This window comes from Leptidea sinapis, chromosome 22 (assembly GCF_905404315.1).
Source record: "Leptidea sinapis chromosome 22, ilLepSina1.1, whole genome shotgun sequence".
NCBI lineage: Eukaryota > Metazoa > Arthropoda > Insecta > Lepidoptera > Pieridae > Leptidea > Leptidea sinapis.
This window is the reverse complement of record NC_066286.1, coordinates 2,985,404-2,996,508: the sequence shown is the minus strand read 5'-3', so window position 1 is coordinate 2,996,508 and position 11,105 is coordinate 2,985,404. Positions and strand designations below refer to the sequence as shown.

Sequence of the window (11,105 nt, the reverse complement as noted above, 5' to 3'; positions counted from 1 at the left end):
TGAGATTTATCTTAGCTTTATTTATCAGTAATCTTAATGCATATTTACAAAGACTATTGGCTATATATATAACAGATAACACATGGACAGCATTCCGCCGATCCTGCCTTTGCTTAAAAGACAACTATTAAACCAAACGGATATTACCTGTGGGTGCTATTTACTCTATCGCATGAGTCTTGTCTGTTTATATCATAGACAATATGAGTTATATTGTGTATGTCAGAAAAACTGATGGTATGAATGAGGCATTCAAATACGTCTACGTTTTGCCGGTGTAATATTTGGTGGTGTCGATGTATTCGCTCGTCTTCTGCAGCGTCGTGAGCTTGAGTCATCATCTGAAATAAAAAATAAAACTGCTATAGAGCAAAATCCTGGAAAAATAATCTGAACTAGTAGTATTCTATAGTCGCATTGAATAAATCTTATACAGAATGGATATTTTGAAAGCCACCTGGATGGAAAGTATTCTAAATACTGAATATAGGAAACTCAAAGGAAACATTCCTTTGATCTTAAAAAGAAACAAAACTGCTTTTAAAGATATTTGAAAATACATAGTAAATTTATCAACCTTATAATCATAGACGAAAAAATATAAGGCAAACACTTCAGATTTGGCACACAGATCAAAAGAACCCACAGATATGCGATTGTTCACGATATTATGTTGCGATTATTATCCGATCTTTATATATAGTTCAGTACCCCCGCGCCCAAATGTACATTACCAACATATGTATAGGAATGTAAAGTAGAAGCTATTAGACCGCGTGGAAGGTCACCCATGCGATGGAGAGATCCCCGTGCATGAGTGCACGCGAATGACCTCTAATAGAGAGAGGTGGCGAGAAATTGTGAGGCGTATTACAACTGCCTCTATCGAAACTTATTGACAATCACCACGAAAACGAATAGGAATTTACTGGATTAGAAAGTCTACGGGGCATTCTTAAGGATCAATTTATGTAAAATAAAAATGTGATGGTTCCTTTGCTATATCAAAATTAAGTACCTGTAGGTGCAATAATTTTATTTTTGATAGATTTATCTTTCTGCGAGGTTGACTTTCTGCTGCCAGAGCCATCCCTAGGCCCAGATGCGTTCGAATCACGTGAGTCTCTTCTTCGTTCTGTAATAAATATTTTTTTTAGTTTCCTCATAATTACCCTTGGGCAAGAGACTTAAATGATCCATAGTAATCGCAGACAAATTGGAGGTAGAGTTATGTTGAGAATCCGGGGTCGACAGTTGATTTTAAATGCTCTTTTATACACATGAGGTAGCTTATTATTTATTTATTACTATCAGTCTCTCTTACTTATTACTATTGGTATCTTGCCCCTACCACAAGGTACAGGAGTATAAGAAGTAAAAAACCTGACGCCTTCCTATTTTTAACAAGCAAATAGTTGAAAATCCACATTGTTTCTGGTGTTTACCTATTTCTACATTGTTGCTATTTACTTAGAGATCCCTAAATTTTTTAAACTGTATCCAGCTCATGTATCTGCGAGATATATTTAATCCGTTAAATGATTGTAAAACAGTAAATCTATCTTGTTTGAAACCATTTGCTAAAGCAGTTGTTTCAAATTTTTAAAGGAAGTCTTGAATGGACTCTGGACCTCATTCACCGCTTCTTGTAAATTGTATAACTCTTAACTTACTCTAATAATGCGGATCCATAGAGTGCATAGCCTTGAAAATGCAAAATCTAGGTTGTTAGTATGATATTTTATTGATCCCAGATTGGGAAAGGCTTCGTTCAACTTCACCCTTTCTGCATCCATTGATCTCCTACTGATTGTACTTCAGCCCACCGTTTTGTAGGTCTATACCAGGGGTGAAGACCTTAAGAACCTAAATAAATGTAGCACTAATGTTAAGTTGGTTTAGTTTATTATGGTTCTATTATTTTATAACCAAAGTTCTTTTGAACACCCACTCATTAGGTTTTGTGCCTACCTTGCTAAAAATGCACGCTCCTGGCCTACATTACGTTTTGCTCACCTCCACCACTTCAAATGTTCAGTTTCTTTAGTCCAACTTATGTCAGTATATACTGTGTAACAATATCCAGCCCAAATCAACTTCAGTGGATATGTAAGTATTACCTTGTGGAACCTTATTTTTTTTTATCATTTCTTTAGCTGTGTTGGCACTTTTCGGGAGGGAAAATCTTCTGACACTTTTTGGATGGTCGTCGAGAATCTCGTGAGTTCTCGTCACCGATATGCTTATAGCAGTATATCTGTAGCTATACAGCTGGCGTATTGTGCAACATTAGTGCTGTGTATATCATATAAGTGAAATTGCAGAATGGATTTAGTGAAAAGTTCAATGTGCATTGTAGAAATTGAATTGAAATGAAAGTTTAATTAATATATTATTCATAAGAAGTTTTAAAAATAAATAGAAATTAATAATTTAATTGTTTTTAAATATTGTACTTCATTCATTCAGTTCTAAGTTTTCACTTTTATCGGCAGTCTCAACAACTGCCAATTTTTTAACATAAGTGTTTTTTGATAATAAGGGACGAGACGGGCAGGACGTCCAGCCGATGGTAATTGATACGCCCTGCCCATTACAATGCAGTGCTGCTCAGGATTCTTGAAAAACCCTAAAAATTCTGAGCGGAACTACAACTGCGCTCGTCACCATGAGACATAAGATGTTAAGTCCCATTGCCCAGTAATTTCACTATCTACCGCGCCCTTCAGACCGAAACACAGTTATGCTTACAAATTACTGCTTCACAGTAGAAATAGGCGCCGTTGTGGTCCCATAATCTATTTTCTGTAGTTTGTATTTTCTCTCATTGAAAGCTCGAATTTTCTGCAAAGGACCACATTAGCCAGTAGTGTAGTAAAATATGGCACGACAATGCTATCCTTTACTAAGTATTAGTAGTAGTATTCAGGGTATATTGTAGGCATCTGTTGTTCTTTTTAATGATCAGATTTAGTTCCACACTATTGATATTCTTCTTGCTGGATTATCTTGGTCATTAAGAGTTGAACATCACCCGGAGGCTTAACTTAACCATATTACTGGGTCTGTCGGTTTTTATTCTGTGAACACCAAAGTACACACTTCAAAAAGTGCACACTCTTACCTAAGATCTTGATTCTTCCAGTGACCATCACCATCATATGAGCTATACCAACTACCCTCGACTGACCCAATCATAATAAATCTTCCTACCTCTATTATTTAAGATAAAAAAAAACTTACCATAATCTTTCTCCGATTTAATACTGGTTGTGTCTGTAGATGCATGGGAACTTGCACTCTCCTTCCTCGACTTGGTTGCTAAAGAGCTAATGCTGTCCTTTCGACCTGGAAATGTCATGCTACTACAGTGTTGATGGCATTATCAAATCATGAATTATTATTATATATTAGAATTATATATTACCAAACTGGTAAATGAGATTCTAGCGTGGTCTTTCCAGTAAGAAAACTGTGGTATCTTAAAAAAAGGGCATTCAGCTTCTATAACACTTCCCGCATATTGACTTAAGATGCACTCTTTCAAATTTAAATATTTTTTTAAGTTATATTCCTCACTTTTGGGATTAAATTTGTACATCCGCATAGCAACAAATTTATGGGTTCACTTCTTTGCCCATGTAAAATAATTACTTATTCATTAAATATTAACTTAATCATATGGGTACCACAGCAACACCTTTTATGCAAGCGTTATTATTTTACAGTAAGAAAGGTGCCGTAGCTAAATTACTGGGCTATTGGGACATGTCTCTAAGTGACCATTACCATTGCAATGCCACTTCGATTTTTGGGTGTATACAAGAAGAAAGAAAATTTTCAAAGTTTATGAATGAACAGTATAGGCGTAATACGAGGGCTGCACTAAAAGTATCGGGAATGGAATATTTCCACTGTTCCTGTCATATTAAAATCTTTTAAATTGAAAACTCTTGGTTTTAAAAATTGAATACCATTTATTTATTTAAAAAATGATTCTCGGTCTTGTCACAAGGTCTTTTCAAATTTATTTAGTCGTTGAGAAAATGGAATTGACTCGAGAAAATTCTAGAGCGATGATTTATTACGACTTTCGAAGTGGTTTAACACAAAAACAGTGTGTTGACCGGATGATTTCTGCATTTGGTGATGAAGCCCCATCCAAAACCACAATTTATCGCTGGTTTGCTGAATTTCAACGTGGACGTGTGAAGCTCAGTGATGATCGCCGTCAAGGTCGTCCAAAAACTGCAGTCACCAATGAAAACGTTGACGCTGTGCGTAAGCTGATTGAGGAAGATCGACATGTGACATACCGCGAAATTCAGGCCACTTTAGACATTGGCATGAGTCAAATACAAATAATCTTGAATGAACAATTAGGTGTAAAAAAATTGTTTTCCCGATGGATACCGCATTTGCTCTGTGAAGAGCAAAAAGCGGCTCGCGTTACTTGGTGCATCAGAACTCTCGAAAGATTCCACGCAGTATCCTCAAATGCTGTATACAACATCGTATCAGGTGACGAATACTGGATATACGCGTACAAACCCGAAACAAAATCCAGTCACGAGTTTGGGTGTTCGAAAATGAGTTAAAGCCAACAAAAATTGTTCGTTCACGGAGTGTTGCAAAAAAAAATAGTGGCCACGTTTATCTCCAAAACCGGCCATGTTGTGACTATTTCTCTTGAGGGACAAAGAACGGTTAATGCAGAATGGTATGCTAGCATTTGTTTGCCACAGGCCGCTTCTGAACTCCGTAAAGAGAACTGCAACCGCCGCATCATCCTCCATCACGACAATGCGAGTTCTCACACCGCGCACAGAACAAAAGTTTTTAGACCAAGAAAACATAGATTATTAGACCATCCGCCGTACAGCCCCGACCTAAGTCCTAATGATTTCTATACTTTCCCTAAAATAAAGAATAGATTGCGTGGTCAGAGATTTTCATCACCTGAAGAAGCTGTGGACGCCTACAAAACTGCCATTTTGGAGACCCCAATTTCCGAATGGAATGGTTGCTTCAATGTTTGGTTCCATCGTATGGAAAAATGTGTCAAGTTTCGCGGAGAATACTTCGAAAAGCTTGATTCCCTATACTTTTAGTGCAGCCCTCGTAAGGGTAATTTGTTGCGGCGAAATACATTTTCTCAATTGAATTGCATTGCATTTTTATTCCACGAAAAGAAAATGTGTAGCACATTTTTTTTAATTGCTAATTATCAGTGCCTACTATTAAGTATCATGGTCCCTTTGCAACACCTAACTTTTAGAATGTAATAACGTCCTGTATAAGTTGATAACATCATTCCATGTAGAAAATTATACTCTTAATATTATTAAAATTCGCAATCTTCATAAATCAGATATTATCATCGGTAACTCAACTCTCACTCACATAAAAATTGTAACTCGAAACTAATAAACTTTGTCTTACCTTTAGGAGTACCATCCTTTGAAGAGGTTCCCCTTGAGTTGCTTCTAGGTGCCGGTTTTGGAGATATACTTCTTGCATCTGAGCAGAAATTACAAAATAATATATTAAAGCCGGATCTGCTCTTATTGTCAAGGTAGATCCTTAGGTACACTGTGTCTTCTACCACATTTATAACTGTGAGTGGAACAGCAGTTCGACCTGATCCCTGCAGCTGTACTCTATTGCACCCTCCACAAAGTATAATATTGTCTTCGCCATCTAGATGAGGGCATTTCTTCACAGTGTGGTTTTAATTTTTCAACATATGTTCATGTACAACTGTACACGACGGAGTTGTTTGTTTCATGTTTTAATAGTGTTTGTTTATTCGTTTTTATGTATTTAGTTCATAAGGTTTTATTAAATAAAGAAATGTTAGGGACTGGTCTAAGGAACATAATAATAGTAATATAAAATCTAGGTTGATTTGAAACAACTCTGAAAATTCGATGTTCTCTACGACATAGCTGGGGTTAACTCATAGCTCCCTAAATAGTAGGTAACATCTTCTATCTCTTTCGAACCCATTGAAAAGATGGTACTATCTCTTTCCGGGAGAAAATGTATATTCGGAGAGTCTCCTAGCACGACATGAATTGTGTACAATTAATCTACGGGATACTACCACTCCGTTGAACAATCCCCGGGTCAGGCAGGAATAACAACCAAATTCCATATATATATGATGATGACCCTAGATGTGACACCTCATATACAGACCCACCTAACTTCCACGAGAGAGAAACATTTTAACAAACAAATTTATTCTTTATTATTATTGTTACATAAGGTAACATTAAAATTATTAATCTAAAATCTTATTTAAAAAAAAAGAGTGTGTATACTTATGTACCCCCGTTAGAAGTTATACTTCTTTGGTGTATGGAAAAATAAATCAAATTTTAACAATTAATAGTTAAGATCAAAGATAGATAAACACTCAGCATTTAAGGTTAATATAAACAAGTATAGAAAATTAATAAATTTTTTTATTTATACATAAAATTTGTTAAGAAATAAAACAAAACGAAAAAAAACTATTTTTTAGATAATAATGTAATAATTTTTAATTAACAATGTAAATAAATAATACATACCGACAATTAACAAAGAAGAAGAATTTAAGTTGCTTTTTATGTCATGCAAAAAGTACTGAATAATTTTAATTTTATAAATATAGGCAACAATAAAATATTAATTAAAATTAACTAACAAAACATCTCCACAACTTATAGCCTGGATATTATCATGCTACATAGTAGTTTTGCTGTTAATAGCATCCATAAGGATGATATTGCATGATTTGCATTGATTTGGTAACAGGTAGTATAGGGGGATCAACTCTTGATTCAAGATATGGTCAGAAAATCTTAACTAACAGTATACATGCAATAAAAAAAACAACACTAAAGCATATCAACCAACCTTCATTCTCTTCACCGAGATCCTTGCACTTCTGTTTCATCAAATACCCATACTCATCTTCTGGTAAACTGAAATCAACTTCATGATTTGGAAAGGGGATTGGCTCTGTCTCATCAAGCAAAGCAGTATCGTACAAAGTACTCAAATGCTTCCAAATATCCTCAGTAGTTATTTCTTTGGTAATAGAATTGGATAGTTTTTCCCAAATGCAAGCCATGTGGAAATGTTTATCTATGCCGACCGGCTTGTGATCGGCCATCGCGTAGAATAATTGAATTTCCATATCTACATCCCAATCTACTGTTTCTGCTGTTTTTAAACTTTCTTCTTCTTCATTTGAAGCCATTATTTCTGTTTTACAAAGACAAATATATTAAATACTAGATCAATAGCAATGCATAATGATAAAGATATAACAATATTAGAAAATAGAATTTAGAGATTGGGATTTCGGTTTTGTTTATTTATTTCTTGACAGGTGACATTAGACATAGGGGTGAGACGTACCTATTTATCGTCACAGGTATTTGTAACAGGTTATATCACCGGTTGTCACTGTGACATGATATCGAAAATAACAGTGACAAGTATTAGGAGTATTTTCAATTTTGTTACAACTAGTATTTTAGTAACGACTGTTATTTGGGTAACAAACTGTTACTGAACAAGTATTTGATAACAACTAGTATTTTAGGAACGACTGATATTTGAGTAACAATTGTTACTGAACAAGTATTTAATAAAAACAGATATTTATGTAATAGCTGTTACTGGACAAATGATACGGAGTATTTAGTAGGTAACAACTAGTATTTTGTTACAGCTATAATTGTGTAATTTATATAGGTCTGTTATATGGGCTCAACTCTTCTTTTAAATGTGAGATAAGAAAAACCCTGTTTACTTATATTGTCTACTTTTAGAGACTGAGCGTTTGACGATTAAATAAAACAACTGCTTGACTGTGAGGAATATGTGGAAGATATGTTTTATTAAAAAGTTACATGATATATATACAAAATCCTTAAAACTAGTTACCCAATTACAATCGTTACTTAAAAAATATTTACAAGTTCAGAAAATACACACCAATACTAGAGCTTACATTTTAACCAATAGTAAAACGTTTCATTCAATAATTATGTGTTCTATCTCACTCTAAAACTAATGCTATCGCAGTTTGTGTAAACTCGCGTCGAATCTCGATCATACGATGTCAATGAGCATTCCGCACCTACGCTGTTGCTCATTGATTAAAATTGCATGAATAGCGATCGAGTCCCGACGCTCCACTCGTCAGTCGAGTCCGCTCAGCCTTGCTGTGCGGTTGTGTAACGCGGAGCATATGACTGATCACGTGAGAATATCTGCGATCGTCAAGAGAACGTGACGATGTTCGTACATTGATGAGATTATTACTGGTGATCTGTATGATTCTATGAGTTGATGTACAGCATTATGAAATGGATCTTATCAGAGCTAATATTACGTTATACAAAATAAAAGGTTCTTATCAGAGCTAATATTACGTTATATAAAATAAAATGTTCTTGTCAGAACGAATCTTTCGGCATACGCTTATTACAGTTATTATGCACGATTACTATTTTTACGATCTATAATGCTAGGTTACAAGTTAGATATTAGACATTTGTGTTAATTGATATTATTGGTTGTAGGTACAGCTACATACTGAATATTTTTCTTTCAGACGTATTCGTAAATAATAGATACATCACTTCCATACATTAATTATTTTACATACTATTGCTTAGATAAGTTAGGTAGGTAATTAAAATATTAAAGTAAATGTTTTTATTTCCAATATGTAGGTAGGTATCTACCTAATTTTTTTGTTTCTGATTTAGTTTTTCGTATTCGTATCACGGCTCACCTCTTTGTAAGAAAAATCAATATTGGTAACTTGATAGTGCCTACTGAATAATATATTTAATGATGTTTATTTCTTCTTTATAATTGAATTGTTTGTATGATAAGGGCACATTTTATTTATGTACTAAGTTAGGATCACTGTTTAAGCATAGGTAGTATTGAAATATAATGAGTATGAAAGTATAATGATTATTTTTATTACATCATAACTATTAAAATAATTAGATCAGTACAGTTTTACCTAAACAGAACTTTTGAAATTGGAAGTCACCACAAGAGAAAGTACTATGTAATACGTATAGATGGCGCTAACAAGTAACACAAAACAACGAAAAATATACGCTCCAGTACAGTAGCTAGTATATTATCACAGATAGTATTAAAATAACAGCTAGTATTTTGTAACAGGTATTTGTCATTGTTACTTTTGAGTCACAGTCACCGTCATACCTAGTATTGCATTTAGCCTAGTACGTCTCAACTCTTTATTTAGATTGTTAGTTTTTTTTTTGGAGTTTATGGCCTGGTATCTAGACCTTTAGGCCAAGTTTTAAGTATTTTTATTGGGTTATTATAATTTCCCAACTGTATTTTTGATGAATTTATATAGAGGCACGTAATAGGATCTATTTTTCAACATATCTCTCAGGCGGCGGGAGGGACCTTGCACTGTCAATTGATTTTGCACTATTTCACTCATTTCACTGACAAGAATCAATCTGTCAAACGAAAAGCACTCACATTTAAATATGAAATATTCGATATCACCAACAGAATTGTTGCAGAAGGTGCAGTACCTACTCTCCACTATGCCCAACCGAGCCAGGTGTGCCGGACGTTGGAGTGACCAAAACGCAGTCTATTTATAGTCGTAATAAAGTCCCGACTGGCCATTTTCAATTTGTTATACCATGGTGCCACAGGAACGTTTGCTTGAATATTTCCATACCATTTACCCTTCTGTTCTTGGTCTTGTTTCCAAAATTCGACCCATAAACTATTGACCTGGTTGTCAATAGATTGATAGCAGTCGGTCAAAGGTACTTTTACTATGGAGCTAACATCCAACATGTTGGTTCCATCACTTCCAATTTTATCTGCTGTCTCATTTCCTGTTATGTCCCTATGTGATGGAATCCACATGAAGGAGACCTTTATACCCTTTTGTGCATAACTAAATAACAATTTTTTAATATTATACAAAATAGTTAGTTATAGAAGTTAGAAATGGTTTTTTTAAGTCAAATCTGAGATTGGTTAAACTTTGGACCATTACCTTAAATTGTCTGTTAAAATTAAAAAAAATATTAAAACTATTTATACGTGCAATCCACTTCAGGGCCTCGAGGGCCGCATATACCTCTGCAGTGAGTTTGTTAGTTTTATTTAGGGTATGTTCCGATATGCACTGCGAGCACTGCACAGTGCTATCACTGTAGAAAAATTCGTTCCGTTATGGACTGCCAGTATACTGCCGCAATACCCTAGGGAAATATATGACGTCATAAATCGCCGCCATATTCTACTGTAAGCACTGGCGTTTTCGAGGTAAGGTACTCGCAGTACTTTGATCACGTGATCAGTCAAAATCCCTCGAGTGCCTAACGTTATATAAAAATACCTACAGTTTAATCCCAAATATTTTTAATTTGACAGTACTCCAACAACAGTTTTTTTTAATGAACTAGAAATCTTTAATACACTCATTTGAATGCTGCGTCAAAAAGGATACGCTGACAGACTGGATTGCGTCCCGTTTTAAATAGTAACCAGTATAACTGGCTATAAAAGAACGGCTTCACAGTACCTATACTAAATTGACGTCACACTGTACAGTGCTCGCAGTGAATATCGGAACACACCCTTAGAGCATTGGTAAAAAGACCATTAGCTAACCTTAACCAAAATACAGTAAAATAATTATTAATTTATTTATAAACTCGATTATTAGAAAATCCCATTTTAGCTTTATGGACAAAAAACATGTGTGCAATTCTACGTGGTAGAAGTGAAACCTTCAAAAATGTTGGTTTCAAGATAATGAGACGAATGTATATTTCTGGAAGGTAATATTAATTGTAGGTTTTAAATAATGTATTGTATTAGTGATACAAAGTTCAAACTTTGTATTATTTTACATTTTAGTCCAGACAACCTAAATAATTACAGTGAGGAAGCTGTTTATAATATTAAGTTTTATTTTGTTAAGGGCTTGGCACTGACTGAAAACCTATCAATAGGTAGCATATACAAATAATAGTGAGTATTTTATTAATATTAAAGGTAAAGGTTTGCATAAGAGGTGT

General features: G+C 34.5%; 1 protein-coding gene across 1 annotated transcript; it reads right to left on the bottom strand.

Moving 5' to 3' along the window:
- On the bottom strand, nucleotides 1-7,378 carry LOC126971016 (MRG/MORF4L-binding protein). The gene is made up of 5 exons (XM_050817187.1): nucleotides 6,907-7,378; nucleotides 5,443-5,520; nucleotides 3,244-3,348; nucleotides 1,019-1,135; nucleotides 1-341 (listed from the first exon to the last, which is right to left on the bottom strand). The coding sequence occupies exons 1-5, from the start codon at nucleotides 7,250-7,252 to the stop codon at nucleotides 253-255; spliced, it is 735 nt and encodes a 244-aa protein (XP_050673144.1). The 5' UTR covers nucleotides 7,253-7,378; the 3' UTR covers nucleotides 1-252.
- Between the last annotated feature and the right edge of the window lie 3,727 nt (nucleotides 7,379-11,105).